Raw genomic sequence first — 19,673 nt, 5'->3', positions numbered from 1 at the left:
AACAGTGTTTCCTGCACCTTTTACTTTTTTTTTTTTTTTCAAATACATTCTAATTGGTTCTAATTTGTTCACACACAAAAGTCCCATATAAATAAAACATGAAAGTCCATTAAAATACTTCTGGAAGCTTCTTATTAAAATTCTCTCTGGAGACTATAGATTGTAATGGAATATTCAGAAGGATCTGGCTCCACAAGAAGTGAAACATACTTTAAATGTGGGGAACTTAAAACATTTTAGGACTAGGCTTCTGATGAGTTGCCTCCTTGAATTTAAGAAGTGCTGTTAAAACCGCTTAGGTAGTAAAATAAAACCAAACATATATGTAATAAGGACCATATTTGGTCCCACAAATTGTTATTTTTGTTCTCTTCTGAAATGTAACAGGATCTATGTTGTACAGATCCTTACTTCCTAGGGAAATACTCATGCCATCTGCTGGAAAGTTATGGAATTTAGCAATTTTTTTATTTTTTTTTTTCCCAGCAGCATTTTATTTTACTGGTTTCTAGATGTTAAATTCTTACACCTGTTCTTTTGTAGAGATCTGTAGGTAAATGTAATATAGTTCAAAGGCATTTAAGTTACCTTGTTTGGCAGCTGACAGCCCCTTTTTGTACACTAAGAAGGTATTAAACAAATTACTGCATAATATGTGGGCTTAACTCTTTCAAGTGAAATACCAACCCAGTTTATCCAGTCACTTAACACTTAAGACTTCTTTTTGCACCTCATTTGACTGGTTAATCATACTAATTTTATGATATGGTTCACTGTGACAAGAAACTAATTAAAATCATGTCAGTTCATATGGATTACAGAAATCAAAATGATCTTCAGATTATTAGATTTCTGGACTGAAATTAGTGAAATAATTCCACATTTTCAGTTCCTTGGGCAAGCCTGTAGCTTGCATGCACCTTAGATCAGCCTAAGATGCATCTTTAGACACCCTATAATTACATGTATCCAACATTCCTACACGGATAATGTAGGATAACTATCTAATAATAAAACAAAAATCATTATGGAGCTAATAAAAACTACAAAAAAAAGCATTCTGCATTCTCAAAGGTTATGCAGAAAGGAGGACACTGTCTCCCGGATTTAACTATTAAATTATCTCCAGGTTCAAATCAGTGTGATGTAAGGAAAAAATACAGTATTTAAGCATCAAAATTCTCACCTATATTTAGCTAATGCTTGCTCTGTTACTACTCTATACCTAAGACAATTCTGAAGAAATGGAACTCATCTCGCACATGGAGCAAACTATCTTGGTATTCACTCCAGGTGAAGATACAGCAAAGAAACTGCAGAATGCAGAGCTGAATAAGCTGCCTTGAAACTGGTCCCCATGCTGAGGCTTGTGATGTCCGTAGGCAAACTTACAGACACATTCAGTCTGCCAGGGATGGACAACTCAAACAGAGGCAGAACAGTATGCTAATTAGGAGTAGAAAGCAGAGTTAAGCTAGAGTTATAGGGACAGGAAAATCAAATAAAACAAAGTAGGGCATTATATCTTTACATCACTTCATATTTTTTCTTGCACGGAATTCCACCTTCCAACCATAAATGAACCTGCTCTGTACATGAGTCAGCAAATGAGGCTTCTACCAGTAAGAGTATTTATTTATTTATTTATTTATTTATTTATTTACAAGGGTCAGAGGTATATAATTAGGGCGAGAAGGGGTAACAGAAAGTGTGTTCTCATAACTGAGAAAATGGGGAGACTGCAGGAATAGTTTTGTCTCTGACATCACTGAGTTTGTATATGATTCAGAGGGGCTCAGTTAAGTACAAAGGTCATCATAAATGGATACTAGGCAATATAAGGGGGGGGATTTTTTTGGTAATTTTTTAAAATTTGTTTTTTAAAAAGGTGGCTGGTCATGGTAAAGATTCAAGTCTGACCTTGTTCCAGTAATGTATAAAGGTAGGCTAAGATTGGGCTAGAAAAGTCCTTTGGTTCTTCTATGAAGGATGCTGCATAGCAAAGGCAGATGGGATTGTCACTATCCCATTTATGGAAGGCACTTTTGTTACATGACTCTATGCTAAGGGGTATGGAGGGTTACAGCCCTGCCACTCCCCAGAAACAGCCTTGGACCTGCATGTGAGCAAGGATTTTCATCTGCACAGCTTGGTGAGACAAGGCAAGATGTTTTTTATTCAGGTGCTGACTTAGGCATAACATATCCACAACCTGTTTTTCATTTGTTGGTTGTCCAAAATGAGAGAGTGCCAGGGCTGCAGAAATGACTGAAGTTCATTATGTTCACTCATGTGCCAAGTACAAAAGCGCCTAGTAGTGGAGGGGCAGGGGAAATATCTTAGGTTTCTTTACTTAGATGTGCAAAATTAGTGTATGTTTTCTGAACATGGCAATGTTAATGTAGTTGCGCTCCTGTTCTCTGACCTGTGGCATAAGGATGCTCAAGCATTTATGGTAGATTATAGGGTGTTAGAATAAGAGGAGTATCATGTAAGCATATCAAATGGAAATATCAAAATTAGTGCTAGGATCAGACTGAGCATGATCTATGGCCACATACATGTTGAATATATAGTGCCAGCTGAGCTTAATAACCTGTAGAAAAAATAGTATCCTGTCACAGTTATAAGACATATATAGGATAAATCTAAATCAAGACTGAATGGGCAATTTTAATTTAAGAATTTCTTTAGCTTTTCCTTCCCTTTAAAAAACTTTTCAAGTTCTGCTAATATGTTTTGAGTAAATATATACAGGGGGTTTTTGTTAGTGCAGTGTAATATGAATTACAGTCAGACTGAATTGCAGCATTTCACATGATTTCATTTAAAAATCTATATATAACCAGCTTTGATTTTTCAGCACCCTCTAGAGTAAGCAGAAAGTTCTGGCAGCCTTCCCTTTCATCTTAGATAGCTGAGGTAATATACTCCTCTTTTTGCCTTTTTATTGGTCTTCATGATACTCTGAACGTTTGAAATAGTTACGGAAGTATTGGAAAGAACTAAATTGAAACATGTTAGATTATTAAATAAGTGATCATATTATGAAAACTGTCCTTAAAATGTTTTCATGTGAAAACCCCACTTCAGAAAAGCCAACCAAATAAAAGCTTTTACTTGGCAACCAAGGATAATATTCATATTAAAGTGTAGCTTTACAAGCCTGTGGCCGATGTTTTACCTACTGTAACTGCAAAAGGAGTCTCTGGAAGATGTGCTACAAGGTTTAGCAGTTGTACACTCACCGCTCTTGCAAGAAAATCAAGTCATTGTTTACATGAGGATGGGTCAGCTCCTGCTGCATCTCACAGATCCTTCTATGGTACTGTCTACTAATTTTCTTTTTTCCCCTTTGTATCTTTTTAAACTGGTGCTTTACTTCTTGGATCTTTGAGCTGTTTCTTAATCCTATATCAATAATCTCACTTCTGTCTGCAATTTTATTAATTTGCATTATTCTCATAATTTAGCAAATTTCTCAGTAGTCTGAGCCAAATACATGCAGCTGGCCTGTCTCAAAACTAGCCCTTGGGTCACAGACAGCTGAGTCCATAGGGTAAGAATAACATATAATGAAAGCCCACCGCTGTTTCCCCCCTGCTCCCAGCCACCTCTAAATTTAGTTTTGGCCCAGGTGTTTCCAAAGACAGCTGAATCCACAGGAGAAGGATAACATACAGTGAAAGTCCACCACTGTTTCCCCTGTGCCCCCAGCCATCTCGAACCTTACGCTTTGGCCCAGGTGTTTCCGAAGACCTCCACACCACTTACTCCCCAGCTGAGCTTTCACAGGTAGGTTATGCAACCACTGTTGAAAGGCAATACTGTCTCAGCAGACCTACCAGCTTTCACGAATGTGTAATTCAGGCAGTCTCCCGGGGCGCATCTGGGCTGCTTTGTTGGTTGGTGGATGGTAAAACACTAGAATTCAGCTGCAGCAAGAACCCAATCAACAGTAATGCACCAGTAACTCCTAACGGGAAGCTAACGGTTGAAGGAAGTTACTGTCATCTGTTTCTAAGATTGTAAATGTTTTCAAACAGTAGCATTAAACTGCCAAGGAAAGGGCAACCATTTCCCTATCAGTTTACACTGGTAATTCATTATTCATCAGACAGAATTAGAGAGCTTAACTGAAGGTCTTTAAGAGAAGTCTCGAGCAATACACCATAGATGCTTGGTAGCTAAGATGCAGTTTATTCTTTTCAAGCAAAATATAACTCGATCTAAAAAACCAGTTAGATAGCTTTTTTTTTTTAAAAAAAAGCAAACCCAAAACATGTTAATTTGTTCGAAAGAACTCTGTAAAAAGAATTGAACATGGGCTTGACGTCTGGAAGTGCTTTTTATTGTTATTCTTACTAATATCGTAATATGTTTGCTGCTGCAACCAAAAACTTTGTTAAACAGGTTGGTGATGGAGGAAGACTAGTTCCAGTGCCCAGTCTTAGTGAAGCTGATAAATACCAACCTCTGAGCCTTGTGATTAAGAAAAGAAAATGCTTGCTTTCAAAAAAATCTAGGTTTGCTTCAACACCTTTCACATTAAAAGACATACTTCAAGGGGAGAAAGAAATTTCTGCAGGTAAGAATTCTATCTTTCTTCAAAGCAGAAAAAAATGCATGTTTTCTAGTAAATACAGAGCAGTAGTCATGGTTTAAACTGTGCAGGTAGTATGATGGTTCTTTAGTACATGGGTAATAAAATTGTTTAGCTTAGTCATGTAATAAATATTTAAGAAAAAAGTACAAGTCAAACTGGTAAAAATAAAGACCTTCTGGAGAAAGAGTAAGAGAAAAGTCAATTATACTAAAAAGCCTTGGTATTTTCTGAACTAATATGAAACAAATTCAGTTAAGCCTTGGTTATTTTTTTTTCACAAATTTCAACAGATTTCTAATAGATGTATGTTGATTAATTTCCACTTAAAGTTTGTCTTTACTGTTCTGTAAGTACATACTTACATGTAAGTATGTAAGTATGTACTTACAGAAGTATGTAAGTATGTAAGAATGGCCTCAGTTCTGCAGCTGTTCCGTGCTAGTAATCCCTGTTGAACTGGGCTCTGCACAGGCAGAAGCCTTTGACAACATCTATCTGACTGAAGTAATTGGAATTCCGTAAGATATTTTTCCATGTTTTTAATAATTTTGTGTATTTAAAGAGCATAACTGTGTTTAAATTGCCTTTGTTATCCAAATCAGAAATTTCTGAGGAGATTCTGTAAGAATTAGGAGCTGTGAAATTGAACTATACTGCCTATATTTTCCCATGTCTTCCTTTGAAAAGTCTGTGTAATTCTTGTCTACATGCTATGTTTTCTCAAAATAGTTTCATTGCTTTTATTTTCTTTTGCAAAAAGGTCCATTTTATCAAAAGTATTGATCACATTAATTGCATAAAAATTGCATTAATTAAAAACTCTACTAAGACAAACCAGTATGAGCTCAAGACGACAAATACTGGTTGACCCCACAAAAGGGTGATTCCAGGACACAAACATGATGTGAAAAATTGGAATCCCACTAATCCCACTAGTCTTGCATTTAGGACAAGGCAGATGACTTGTTCTGAATGTAAAAAATTGAAAAACCTCATTTAAAAGTCTGAGAAAAAGGTTGCAAAATCTCATTAAAAAGTCTCCCCAAACCTTACTAGTCTTTTCTGTAAAGGTTAGATGTCATGTGCACAAAGGTTTGTCTTTTAATGTAAGCAAAGAACTTTGTAATTAAATCTCCTTTCTTATTTAACAAATACAAGCATTTGCAATCTTTTTAGAATTATGAGAAATATATGAACATTTTCTTTTGGTTGAAAATAAACAGGATTTATACTGGGTGACTTAACAATGTCAGTTTATCCAAAAAGATTCAAAAGTTTTTAAAAAGCCCAGACTCTCAAATGTATTTGGATGCCTAATCCCTGTGTTCTACCTGCTCTATTCATTTTAATTTGGTAACCAACGCGTTCTAATATTTTTCTGTTAGTGTAATGGAAATGTATTTAAGGTTATAAAGAAAGCATTACAGAAATGCTTTGGCACCTACCCTTTGATTGTACAATAAATCCAGTCATACTTTCAAGTAAGTCAGAACTAATCTGTTGTTTCCTTCAAAATAAACTGACATAGTCCCTGGAATCATCAGGCATATATGGAAAGTGTGGTTAAGCCTTTCTAATTGTGACACGTCACGTAAAAAGCAAAGTTAATGTTACTGGCACACCCATGTCTCATTCACATATGATAAAAATGAAGAAATGCTAGGTTCATTTGTACTGCATCTAGACAAAATTTAGAATTCACTAATATTATTTTACACCCAGTGGCTTTAATTTTGTTCCTAGTTTTAAAATTGTGTAGCCTTCACTAAGTCTTGAGTTTCAGAGCCTCTGTCATTAAACCCAGAACACGCTACCTGTCTAGTTCATACAAGCACCGACAGCATACTTACAGGTAAAAGTACTTTCGGAAAATAATGATAATCACAGAAATGTAGAAATAGCCCTGATCACCATTTCATGCCCAGGACATATCACATGCAGCAGCATGGGCACAACTCTGCCAGAGAGAGGCACAGAAATCCCTCAGACCCCTAGGTGCTCTCTTTCCACTGAAAAATAAAGTGGTCAGTATAGGTCTGAATTTCACATCAAAATGGTTAAGCACAGTAGGAACAGAAGCATTTATTCTCTTCTTATTGTGTAAAAATACTGTGTTCAGACTTTTCATCACACAAAGGTTCTCTTCTTTTACTCAGGTGTCTCATCTTACCAGCTGCTCAACTATGAAGACAAATCAGATGTTTCGCTTAACGGTAGAAGAGGAAATCAGATAATGAATGATGTCGGTTTTGATGTTGCTGGATCAGATTCTGTTGCCTTTAAAGCTTCATTTGGCATAGTGACCAAACATGAAGTTGAAGTACCAACATTACTTAAAGAACTTACTACAAGGTTATATTATGTATTTTGTTTTCTGGTTACAAAACTATATTTCATACAGTTAGACTGACCTCTGAAATGGTTAGGTTTTGATTATTTTTAGCCAGTCAATAGCAGTCACTGTCTGATATTGTCCAAGAGATTCAGGTTGGATCACTGGGATTAGACACATGACCTTCTGTATAGCACAGACTGTAGAATTTTTCTGAATTAACTCTTATTTGAAATATAGCAGATCTTTCAGGAAAAAAAAAATCCAGAGAGGATGAGTCTATCCAAGGTCCTATCTATGTTATTCCATACTATTGCAAATTTGAAGTTTACTTCCAATGCCATTAACCAACTTCAGGTTTCAGAAATACAATTTCTTTGCCTTTGTCTGATGAACTAGAGAGGGATAGGTATTATTGCCAATACAGGTACTTCAAGGATTTATGAGGTTATTATGCAGCCTTTTATTTGAAAAGCAAAGTAGGTTTATCTACTTGAATTTTTCATAACCTTTTGTGGCTCTTCTCTAAATGCAGCCCTCATTTTTCCAACATCCTTGCTGAGACGTAGGCACTGAAACCCAACTTGGTGTTCCTGTAGTGCAAGCACAAATTTCAAACACACAGAAATAGGATGTGACTAATCCTAGGTGTAATTCTGTAGTTTATATTTCAAAGATTATCTCTTGGTCGCAATATCATCCCAGTGAATCCCAGCGTTGCATTCCCATAAATTAACTGTGCATGATGTGACATTTGGTATTTTCAAATATATGTTGTTTCCTTGTAGTTATTTACCAAACAGTGTGTGTCATTTTGTATCCATAACCTCTCTTGTTCTGTACCTACCTTCTTCTGGTTTATTTGAAACCTCATTATTGGGGGTGGGGTGGGGAAAGAGTTCCTAGTTTCCAGATAAAAATAGTCAAAGTTATAGGACTGAGAGCCAATGCCTGTAGAAATTCTACTACAAACACCTGTTTCATGATTGTTCCATGTTTCTAAGTTTTACAGTTTTTTTCAGTTATAGTTGACACATATCAGTTAACCAGTTTTTAATCCACTGAGTGTATGGCAGCTTGTATAAACATCATTTAGGCTTCTAACTAAAACACTGCATCATCATAAGCTTTACAGAAGCCCAAAGGCAGATACGCGTTATAGCTATTGCTTTTACTATCTATTTTCCAAAAATTCTTACTGACTGACATTATATCATTTTAAGAAAAAGTTATTAATTAGCTTGTGTAGACAATTCCTTACTGTCACTAAGAACCGTGTCAGATGGACAGGCCTGGAATTTTCCAGGATATCCCACATATCCTCTAACATTTGTACATTACTGGCTTTCCTTGAATTTTTTAGTGCTTCTGTTCCCAAACACTGAAAATCAATATTAAGTTTCCAGAGATCTCTTCGGTCAGTTGTTTACTGCTATGAGGCAGAAATTATGGTGATTTATTTATTGCTTTAAAGTTACTAATTCTATTAGCTGCTTTGTAAATTGCTAATAATCTCTGAATTTCCTTCCTGCCTCCCTCTTGATTTTAGAAAAATAAACTTTGATCATTGTCTAGTCCATCAATCAAGAAAAAGTAGGATGGAAATTTTGTGCGTGGTCATGGAAAGTATTAGAACTACAAGGCAGTGCTCTTTAACTGTCCATACTGGAATGCGTGGAGAGACAATGAGGGTAAATATCTTTGACAAAGTTTTGTAACTTAAATGAACAAACATAAAAAGCTCATTTTAATAAATTTTATGGTTATATTTAATTGCGTTTTTACTGATGTAAGCTCAGAAAAAATCTGAAGTAAATCAATAACATTGTACTGATGTAAACTGAACTAAAAGTTGGTCTTTTGTTAGTATTGCTTACGTGACTGAGGAATGGGAAATGCATGAAGGGATGGCTAGACAATGAGCCATTGCTTTGGGTGAAGCCTCAGCAAAAATGTGGAATTACTTCTTAGTTTGACCCTCCAATAAATGTATAACCTGTCTTTCATTATTACATTAATCTTCTACAACACATTGGAATTTCAGGTTGTTATTATGTCAAGGGTCAGCATCCTATTCCCTGTCTTATGTTCTTCCTCCCTTTCCTTCTCTCTCTTCAGTGTGTTTGATTAATTGAACCTACAAATCTTCTGAGGTTTGCCCATTACTAGTATTTATAAATCATTCACATAATTTTCAGTGAGTGATGCAAGTTATGTTACTGTGTCTCTATCAAACTTTAATAATTAAACTGCAAAGTTGTAAATATAAACTCTTCAGCTGTGAAATTCGACCTTCAATTTCAAAGATTCCTCCTGGCATTATAATTCCCAATATATAGTTATTATTTATTTTTTCATTTCAATTTCTAACTTTTTTTCTTTTGATGCTTTTTAAAATTATAGTTTCACATTATTGAAGATCAGAATTACAAAGGGCGGGACAAAGCCATTGTTTTTCCTGCGCATACAACTATTGCTTTTAGTGTATTTGAACTTTATATTCATTTGGATGGTAATTTTGGTAAGTGATGTGAGTTACTGTCATTACTGCTGTTACTTATATTGATCTAAATTTTTAAACCAGCTTTTTTGCTCTTAATATACCTAAGCCCCAATTCCATACAATGGTATGCTTTAATTTTATGCACATAAGTAGTCTGACTTTCTAAGGGAAACAATTCTTGATAAGATAAACAGGGCAGGTGCTAGAAAACAGTCTCTCACAGAAACATTTTAAAAAATGTTAAATATGACTTTGTAATTTTTGTAAAATCCTGCAGCTGCGTGGAACAAAAAAATCACTTCTTTACATTTCTAGCCTGTAAGGAACAGGTTTATGAGACTGTCTGATCAGTTTTACATAAAATAGGCGAGTAAAAGGACCCAAGTAAAGAAGAAAGTGTGAAGAACTTCTAAGCTAACATTTTTATCTGTTGGGACTTTAATTTCAGTCTGTTACATGATTACCACATGTAGATATCTGAAGATATTTAGGAAAAAATAATCACAATTACTGGAAGCTAATAAAAAAATTGCATAGCTCCTGTAAGTTTTTCTTCTTTTGGGGAAAGGATAGTGCTTACGTATTGACATTTTTTGCACTAATTAAAAGTGTTGCCTGCAACATTATCAATGTTATCAATATTGTTTTTAATAAGCTAGGTAGTCAGTGTAGGATTTGATCTAGTACTAATATCAAACACAAAACTCTCCGCTGACTAGAGTAATGTCAGATAAAGTTTTAACCACCAGATTCACACGTACTTAAATACAGGAACCTCTATGAGAGAGACACTCAACTGTTGAGGGAATTGCTTGACTCTCTTTAACGTTGTGGCTTTCTGTAAATAGCAAGTTAAAAGACCTCATTAGGGAAGTAAATTCTATCTCTGCAGATCTCTACAGCACTATGTTTTAAACGTTGCAAATAGCTCTGTACCCTTTGGCATATGCAGTATAAAACTGTACTCCATGATGGGTACTCTTCATTGTAAAGCACCTTTACTGAACTGTGAGATACCTTTGCCCTCCTGTAAAAACTTTAAATGCACTCCAACCCAGGCATAATTACTGGATGAAAGTTAAAGAGATAATACAATATGGTAGTTCTTTATATTCACTTCCATAATTCTCAACATTAATTTTGGTTCTGAAAGTGTTTTATTTTACTGTTACGCAATGGTAAGTACATGCACAGTGTTTTTCCTGAAGTCATTATCCATGAAATAATCAATGAAACTGATATTTCTATTTGCATGATTAAAGAGAATTCTCAATTGAGAAAGTTTAAAACATGTTTTTTCAGTTCCTTGTTATTGATTATTCTTATATTTAACTTTAAAGGTTTTTCTTTCAAGTTAGGATGCAAACTTAGGTGATACTTATTTTTATTTAAAAAAAAACCTTTTAGTAGTTGATTCGGTGTTGGAAAAGGTGACTCTTCCACACACAGCCTTGCTTATTATTTTTCAATTTTAGTTTTAAATGAGATCATAGAAATGTTTCTCCTTTAGAAGTGGGGCTTCCATTTATATGATACTGACTGTCTTAATCCCTTAACATGAGTGTCTTAATCCCTTAACACGACCATAAATTCTGTATAAACCAAAACAAACTGATGATGTTATGTTGAACATTCTAACATTCTAAAATTCCCACTGAATCTGTGTCACTTGATTTTATGGGCTATTACTGTGCACAGACTTTTATTAAAAAGTGCTACTAGCCATTAAAAACATTAGCAAATCTGAAATTAATCACTGTTAGCTTTATAGATTAGAAAGCATATTAAACTGTTGTGCAATTATTGCTTTTATATTTTCTTCAAAAAACTCATTTTTAATTTTTACAGAACTCTGTGTGACTCCAATTTCAAAAGGAGGATTTGAAAAAGAGAAATCTGGATCATCTTCCCTGACCAAATTAAGGAGGTTAAAGACTAATCTGTTTCATCGAAGTATGACTTTTGATATTTATATCCAAATGTCTTAGTTAATGCATGAAGAGTGTATTTTTGTTTCTTTGTGTGCAAGATGAACATTTAAAGAAGAAAATTTCAATGGAAAATGTACCTTTTGTGTATTGAAATGATTGTAAAGTTATTAAAATTTATATCTGAGAATCTGACTCTTTCACAACAAATTTATGGTACTGCTGTTCGTTAAAACTCTAAAGATCTTAAAATAAAAATTTATGGCTGATGATAAACTGGTATGGAGTAATTATACAAGTAACTTCCGTTAATATTAAGCCTATTTTGTGTGCTTGCCATTTACAGTTAGTGTTATGCAATGCAAATTATAATCTATAAATAATATTTCAGGGCAAACTAAATTTGAATATCAAACACTGTTAATTTGAATGTACTCTTTGGGCTGTATGTTTACATGGCAGGGACATGGGCAAGACACCGTCGTAGTTCTCTTTTCTTATTTTGATATGAACACAACATCCAATAAAACTGTCACTGTGTACAGCTATATTTTCTTCAGAACAAGATCCTATACTTTTAACAATCCTTGGTCTAAGTACTTTGGAAGTCTGAAAATCTGAGCGTGAAGGTAAATGTTGAGCAGTAAATCCATCCTTCTAAAGGCTGCTCTGTATAGGTGTCCTTGCTCCATTGTATCCCATTCTTGATCAAAGGGCTTTTATGGACCAAGCCTCCGGTGCTGCTCCAGTCCACACTTCTGAGATGTGATACATCTCAGTAGCTGTAGCTGCCTAAAAGGCTGTCATTCAATCTAAACTAATCAGTCCCTGAAGAGAGAAGAAAAAGGTAGGTAGTTTCAAAAGTGATTTCTTCCTGGGGTGTTTGGATGCTCAGAAATCCACTAGGAGGTCAACATGGAGTCCTCCAAATTGTTTAAACGGTGGGGTTTTTTGGTAAATACCAGAGAAAAAAGTGAATTTACAATTTTTGGAAAATAAAACTAGAAATGAAAAAATAAAAATGGTTAAACAGGAAGGTATGCAGCTGTGATTTGGCACCAGTTTTTCAAAAGTTTGCCTCATGTATATCTTTTTGGTGTATTTCTAAATATAATTATACAGATCACATAAAAAAAAATTCTGGCTTTTGTCTGTCTTGTGAAATTAAAAATTTTCATCACACAGGGCTGGGAAGCAATCTACAGTGTGGCATGTTTAGAATGGTTTCATGAATTAGTTGTTATTTTTGTAATTAGACTGACAGGTTGTTTTCTAAACAGTTCATATTGTAATGACAACTGACAAAATGCTTCTTTTTTGTGTGCATTCTTTTTCAGATAAAAGAGTAGTGGATATCATTGCTAATTCTGATGCTTACTTGGAGGACATTTTTACAGATTATTATGAAAAAGCTGCGAGCATGACTGACCTCTCTACAAGCTATCTCAGAGAAGGGTCTCATATCCGAATTAATTTACTTAATAACAACATCCCCAAAGGTCCCTGTGTCCTTTGTGGAATGGGAAGTTCTAAAAGGGAGACAGTCTATGGATGTCTAGAGTGCTCTTTTAATGGACAAAAGTATGTACGCCTGCATGCTGTGCCCTGTTTTGACCTCTGGCATAAGAGAGTAAAGTAACTGAGCGAGGTAAGTGCCTACTGTCACAGACATGGGCATAACTGTGCCACAAACTTTTCAGAATTGGTATGACTCAAATTGTTGAAATGCAAAATAGTGGAAGTGCAAAACATTTTATTACACTATTATCTTCAAATTATTTGCTTCATAGTCAATGACCTTTTGCCTGAAAATGCCCTTGTGCATTCCCTGATATTGCTTTTCTTCTAACTCTCTCATTATCATAATAAAAAATGTACTTTTAAACTGAATTTTCAGAATGTCACAATATACGCTAGAACTTACTTTGTTTACACAAACTTGGTGTTAAACCCCAAAATGTTGCCCTTATCTACACTGGCATATGATGGTAAAATGAGAATATTTGTTAATAATTTAGTGTTCTCATGAATGTTTAATTGAAGGATCAGATTAAAAAACATTCTAAAACTTAGCTCAGTCTAATGTTTCATTTACAAAAGGGAACAACTAAAATTAGGGGATAGGCATTTCATATTAGGATGCCGTTACCATATGTCAACAGTTTATTTGGATTACTAAAAAGTACCAGCCAGTCCACCTGCTGCATTTGAAGTCACAGCTGCTCTTGACTTTCTTTTATGTGTTCAGGAAAAAACTGCTTATCAGAAAATGTTTTGGAATTTTACGAAAATTAACAGAACTACATCCTTCCAACTAGACTTCAGGGGTGAAGATCTTCAACCAGTAGATCTCAACCACAGAAAACTGTCTGTTGAGAATATAAACACCAGAGGGCACTACAGAATTGCGTCCAATACTAAGATTGGAGTGCTGTTGGTTGAAGCTCTCCCCACGCTATTTTAAATTGAGAAAACAATTAAAAAATGTTTTTCTACCTTTTGGAATGATTTTAAGGATAAACAAGGTAAGGAAGCTTTCTTATTTGTGCTGCCACTTTCACTGTGTCCATCTGATTACATGATGAAATAAATACAGCCACTGCTTTTCACATGAAAAGAGTAAAGTATATTACACAAGTAGTATGATGACATCTGCATGAGCAGAACACTTAATGAGCCTGAAATACTATTAACTATTGCTGCTACTTTGCATTTTTCCAAAGTGAGTGAAACCAGAATGATGCCCAAATAATTATTTAAGTTTATACAGAGTATCTCCCCTCATCTTCCATCTCATCCAGATAAATCACAACAGTGCAGATTTTCAACTTGGTGCTGCTGAATAAACTGGCTAATTTAGTAATTTTACCAAGTCAAAGTTTAAAAATCTGCTTATAATAATGCTTTTTTTCAAGAACACCAAATAATTCATCTTAATGTTACATCAAATAGGTTATTTTAAGTTGCTATAAAAACATTTATGTTTTTATCCTGACATTCCATAGCCAGTGTTCATTTATTTATTTATTTATTTATTTATTTTATAGTTAAATTTGCTGCAAACAGCAATTTCTCAAGAAGCTAGCCTAGGAGCCTGCAAAAGTTTAATGGAGTTACCTTCCCATGATTCTGTTTTCTCTTTTATTGCACAGGGGACTGAAAAGTTATGTCCTAACTAGGTCAACAGATACTGGAACCATTTTTGTGTGCTTGATAGGACAGAAATAATTATTTTCATCAGTATTTTACACAATGAGAAAGACTACGGAGCAGTATTAGAGATTAGGACCACTAATAATAGATCATGGTGTTTTCCAATTTTATTTGTTTTCTTTTGAAATGTTACACATTTTGTTAGTTGAATGTTAAAAATAAGATTTTTACAGTCACCTGAAGAGATATAAAAAGATGCCACTATAAAAAAATACAAAAAATTCTGTGACAAAGTATTATTTCAGTGTCCAGAAAGCGGCCAAAGATTTTTTTTAAGTACTTAGAGTTCATCATGCTGGTAGACATTGTACTCCTTTGCTGATATGAAACCATCTCCATCATGGTCATTCTTCTTAAATATATCAGCTAAGATTTCATCATGGACTGAGGGATGACGTTTTTTGCCATCTCTTGCAAATTCTTCTTTCAAATACTGGCTTATCTATAAGAAAAGAAGAAACGTCCAACCATTGTGGCTTTTATGCCTGTACTCAACAGCTATATTCAAGGACACTTGGGGAAATAACAGGTAAGTTATTGTGACTCCAGTGCAAACACATCTAAAGTTTGTTTCCCAACAAGTCTGAGACATACTAATGTATCAATCAAAGCAAATTTCAGCACTGCACAGTGTAGTTTGTGTAAGCATACAGAAGCTTTACATGATCAACTGCAGCAAAGGCAGCTCATGTAAAGAGATCACTCTGCAACTATACGTACAATTTTATAAATTATTTATTTCAAATTAGTTACCTCAAGTTCAGAGAGTTTCTTGTCACCATCCTTGTCTATTTGATTAAATGCTTCAACGCTGCGAGGTCCCTTATTTACTGCATAAAGTTCAATCTCAAAGATCAGCGTTGCATTGGGTGGAATCTTGCCCTGTTCTGTGATTAAAAAGGAAAAAAATAACTGAAAAATCAGACACTATGGTCAGAGATTACACATATGATAAATTCACACATAAAGTGTCTTTTCTTTAATTACAAAAGGCTGTGTTAATAGACATTAAACTCTGAATTTAGATATTATACAGCTAGACAGGAAGATTGTTTAGACTGTGTTGGATAAATGATTGGCAGATATTTGCAACAGTATACTTCTCTGAAACAAAATTATATTGCTCATATCAATTCAGGTACTTTTAAAAATTAAAAGAATGTGTTATGATGAGAAACAAGTACTTTTAAAGTTCTCACTCTTTCACATACTGTCATATGATAGGGCTTATTGAGGGACTGATACTAAACACGTGCTTTTATTAAAAATCTGCAATCTGATTTAAAAGATTGCAGTGATAGACTAATGCTCATATGTATTTTCTGTTTGAAGAAACAAGCAGGCAGTATCAGGTTTTACCAACTTACTATGAATTATACCTGTGGTTAAAAGACTTGATGTAAAATAGTGTTTAAAATATGCATCTCATTAAAAAGAAGCAATAGAATGTAAGTCATCTCATTCACAGGAAAAAAAACAAAACAAAACCAAACCCCAAACTACTGCTCTCCTCAGAAAATAAAACATGTTAGACTTCATTATTCCTGCATCAATGTGTTTTCTGATGTCTGCTATAATCACAGGTCAATGTATCCTGCATCTGGCAAAACAAGGGAACTGAAGAGAGAGAGTAACAAACTAATGAGATCTAAAAGTAGTGCCAAAAAAGCATCAAGAAATCATGCAGTGTAAAATTAAAATGTAAACATGCAAGTTGCTTCTGTTCATAGCCAAAGCCAGCGAGCATGACATTGTGACTTCAGAATTTTGAGCCTGTGCCTGTCCTTTCTAAACTGAAGAAAAACTAAAGAATCTACTTTGTTTATAGTATAAACAAAAAGAACGTAAATAAACCTCACACTACTCATCTACCATATCGACAGTAAAAATGACAGGTTTCAGAGTTCAAAAGATTTTAATTCTACAAGCTTTAAAAATGTAGACGTTTTAAAGATATCTGAATATACTACTTATGAAAGAAAGATACTAAAATTCAGTGCCAGTAGTTTACAAATATACATACCAACAAAGGAAAGTTATGTATAGATTTAGAAAGCCACATGCATCTTTTCTAATTCAAGATTAGGCAGGCATCTTCCCCAGCATGCAGGAATACACTGAGACAGAGGACAGGTATGCTGTAGGAATACAGTACTTCCTTGAAGTGCTACCTAGAACAAACAGTTAAGGTATTAAGAACATACTTTAGTACTTGGTATTAAAGAACATACTTTTATTTGTGTCAGTGTTTCTTCCTTGTTGTTATGAGACTGACTTATTACACATTATGCTCAAGGGAAAAAATTTATTCCTGGTAAACTTCACTGGCTACAGTGGAATTGTATGAAAGGCAAAACTGGTGCATGGAATTCTGACATAATGTCAGAAGCGGGACGTGACAACTACCAAACTAATATTATGGAGGAGGAGATACCTTTACACAAAAGCTACTACGACCCAAGTCAGAGTTTAATTTACGTTACCTACCATTAAAAGTGCTGAAACACTACATGAAACTCTGCCTGAAACTTTTTTTTTTTTAAAGTAGACCGCACACTAAAGCATCATAAATTCAAATCAGATTTCATGCCTTGTACTGTTGCATTATTATGTAATGTGATGATACCGTTCATTAACTATCCAGAATTTAAGCAGTATTTTAAACAAATTATTTCCACCTAGATTAATTCTGTGGCATGCACTGGATTACATTCCATTTTGCTCAGAAGATGCAGAATGTCGTTAAAAGGCTAAGCAGGTAGGAAAATAACAGAAACTAAACATGAATATAATGTAATAGATTAAGACAAAAAATGCTGGTATGAATCACTAAGATCTTCCTTTTGCTGACAGTTTTTTGTATTATGGCAATACTTGGGAAAACACATCGGGTGTTATGTACTGACTTCTAGTGCAAACAGCAAGGCCTGGGCGAGGGTCTGTGATGAGGACTACTTACACTGCAAAGGAATGTGCAGGATTAGGCTGCACAGCTTTAGTCACCACCTTCAGTGACTCCAAATAACGGAGCACCAATTCTTACAGTCATTTACAATACTGTATGTTGGAAAGGGTAAAACAGAGGAAAGACAAAGTTTAGTATTAAAACTTCTTTTTTACCGTATCCTTGCTGTCCATATGCTAATGATGGAGGAATGACCACTTTCCGTTTTTCTCCAGGACACATATTCATCATAGCAATATCTAACCCTTTTATGACTTGTCCAACACCCAGAACGAACCATTTTGGATGACCTTCATTTTGTGTCCGACTATTAAAAAGAATTGTGAGTGGATACAGTGAATTTAGTATTTTTTTAAAATTAAAAATAACTTTAAATTAGCAGTCAGTAAAAACATACATTAGATTATTAGAACACAAGAATGCTTAGAATACAAGAATATGAACTATTAATACTTTTTTTCTGCTACATTTATAATTAAGGTCAAATCTTGAGATGTACAAGGGGCAACCTCTTTTTGAAATCAAAAAGCCAAGTAAAAACCCTAACTTTTACAAAAACATCCCCTCTTCCTGATCATATACACTGCATGACAGAAACAAGGTGCCACTGCAAGGAGCCTGTGAGAAGAGGAGCACTGGGAGAAATTCATCGCTAGGAAATGAAAATGTCTTCAGCAGTTCAGTCACTGTACTATGGGATGAGACAGAGCACACACGGGTGTGCTGGGGGAACCTGGCAATTTTGGCTGAAGAACTGTGCGCTCACCCACCGCTTGTGCAGTTTAAATGTTCAGCGCTTGAGCCAGACTCTGGTCATATGAGGTGTCCTCCGTATGGGAGCTACACTGCACAGTGACTGAGCAGCATGCAGCAAGTTAGAGAGCAACACTGTATGTGCCAAAATCAGTTAACAGGCAAAAACAAAAGCAAGTAAAATCGTATTGTTAAATGTAGAATTATCCTTCACTAACTTTCTCCTGAATGATACAAGTAGGGGGAACGAATCAAGATTTTGTAATAAACTAGGCCACCGTTTGTAAGATTTGTCCAAACAGGGGTAAGGAATGAGCCAGGTACCTGAAGAAAAATCTCTCATTCACTGTTCTGCACAGGTTGAGTCCTGCTCACTAATAGGATGCGCCACCATTAAAAGCAAGAGACTGTAAAAATAAAGCCTTTGCACAACAGTTTCTGTGCAAAGCAAGCTGAAACAGCCTGAAGGTAGGTGGACGGGACAAAGTGAAGAAGCACAAGTCTAAAATCTAACATTGGGTCAACGAGAAAGGCAGCACAAACCGAGCAGTGAAAGGGAACGGGCATAGACCACAAACCACTAGAGTACTGTGGCTGCCCTGCTCAATGCCAACTATGTAGAAGTGCATGTTGTACTCAAGTTTCTGCCTAAAATAGTTAGTTTGGGTCCCTACCAGGTGCTCCATCTCCAAGCCCGAGTTCTTCTGCAAAGATTACAGCACAGAACGTGGCAGGTGATAACATGGTGGGTTTTTTCCCACTCTGCCAAAGGGGCTCTCCCTGCGAGGTGTGGGATACAGGCTCCCTGCGGTCCTCCCAGCCGGTCCCTTCGCTGACAACGGCCGCCAGTCTCAAGCGTGATTTCCAGCTTACCTCAGCGCTAGTCCCTCTTGACCCTAGGTAAATCCTACGTCCTTCAACCCGCAGCCAAGGAAAATTAAAGGCTGAGATGGGGGAGATGACTAGTGCTAACGTGTTTAGCGTAGACCCCAAGCTGTGCCCGTTCTGGGAGAGCAGTGCGTCCCGCTGCTCCTGGAGCCGGGCAGGCTCTGCCACGTCTACCGCCGGGCTAGGGCCTGCCTTCCCTTCCATCCTACCCGGCGCCTCGGGGGCCCACCTGCAGTAGAACTTGGATCCGTCACTGGCCAGGAAACCGTCGTAGTGCGCGTTCAGCAGATCCCCCTTCTTGCTCTTCGGGCTGCAGACCTCGGGGAGGTGCAGCACCTCTATTTTAACCTCCTCCGCCGTCGCCGCGCCGCCTTCGGCCTGCGCCGTGGCCGCCAGCAGGGCCAGCGGCAGAAGGAGGAGGCTCAGCCCACGGCCCATATTGCTTCCACGAGGCCGCCGGCGTGGCACTGTCCCCGGGGGGCTGA

At 36.0% G+C, this 19,673-nt stretch overlaps 2 protein-coding genes across 3 annotated transcripts; one reads left to right on the top strand and one right to left on the bottom strand.

The window, feature by feature from the left end:
- Positions 1-3,657: 3,657 nt before the first annotated feature.
- PJVK (pejvakin) lies at positions 3,658-14,547 on the top strand. Of its 2 annotated transcripts, XM_026853020.1 has the most exons (7): positions 3,658-3,795; positions 4,414-4,588; positions 6,763-6,958; positions 8,488-8,629; positions 9,342-9,459; positions 11,290-11,394; positions 12,707-14,547. In XM_026853020.1, exons 3-7 carry the CDS (start codon positions 6,840-6,842, stop codon positions 13,006-13,008), a joined length of 786 nt encoding a protein of 261 aa, XP_026708821.1. In that variant the 5' UTR covers positions 3,658-3,795; positions 4,414-4,588; positions 6,763-6,839; the 3' UTR covers positions 13,009-14,547. The 2 variants fall into 2 exon arrangements, with proteins under 2 accessions (XP_026708821.1, XP_026708820.1); XM_026853019.1 differs by lacking the exon at positions 3,658-3,795 and having other exon boundaries at positions 4,226-4,588.
- Positions 14,548-14,667: 120 nt separating this feature from the next.
- On the bottom strand, positions 14,668-19,646 carry FKBP7 (FK506 binding protein 7). The gene is made up of 4 exons (XM_026853021.1): positions 19,418-19,646; positions 17,703-17,854; positions 15,336-15,469; positions 14,668-15,024 (listed from the first exon to the last, which is right to left on the bottom strand). The coding sequence occupies exons 1-4, from the start codon at positions 19,624-19,626 to the stop codon at positions 14,863-14,865; spliced, it is 657 nt and encodes a 218-aa protein (XP_026708822.1). The 5' UTR covers positions 19,627-19,646; the 3' UTR covers positions 14,668-14,862.
- Positions 19,647-19,673: the final 27 nt, after the last annotated feature.

This window comes from Athene cunicularia, assembly GCF_003259725.1.
Source record: "Athene cunicularia isolate RWA chromosome 7 unlocalized genomic scaffold, athCun1 chr7_part1, whole genome shotgun sequence".
NCBI classification, from domain to species: domain Eukaryota; kingdom Metazoa; phylum Chordata; class Aves; order Strigiformes; family Strigidae; genus Athene; species Athene cunicularia.
This window is presented reverse-complemented; position numbering and strand designations above follow the sequence as displayed.

What these genes read in the sequence shown, in the direction of transcription:
- PJVK (XM_026853019.1), top strand. Translation starts at nt 4,378, where the DNA reads ATGTTTGCTGCTGCAACCAAAAACTTTGTTAAACAGGTTGGTGATGGA. An exon ending in CTTAAAGAACTTACTACAAG is followed by an intron (nt 6,959 to 8,487) that starts GTTATATTATGT and finishes TCTTGATTTTAG; the next exon opens with AAAAATAAACTTTGATCATT. An exon ending in TCATTTGGATGGTAATTTTG is followed by an intron (nt 9,460 to 11,289) that starts GTAAGTGATGTG and finishes TAATTTTTACAG; the next exon opens with AACTCTGTGTGACTCCAATT.
- FKBP7 (XM_026853021.1), bottom strand. Translation starts at nt 19,626, where the DNA reads ATGGGCCGTGGGCTGAGCCTCCTCCTTCTGCCGCTGGCCCTGCTGGCG. An exon ending in GGATCCAAGTTCTACTGCAG is followed by an intron (nt 17,855 to 19,417) that starts GTGGGCCCCCGA and finishes TCTTTTTAATAG; the next exon opens with TCGGACACAAAATGAAGGTC. An exon ending in ATATGGACAGCAAGGATACG is followed by an intron (nt 15,470 to 17,702) that starts GTAAAAAAGAAG and finishes TTTTAATCACAG; the next exon opens with AACAGGGCAAGATTCCACCC.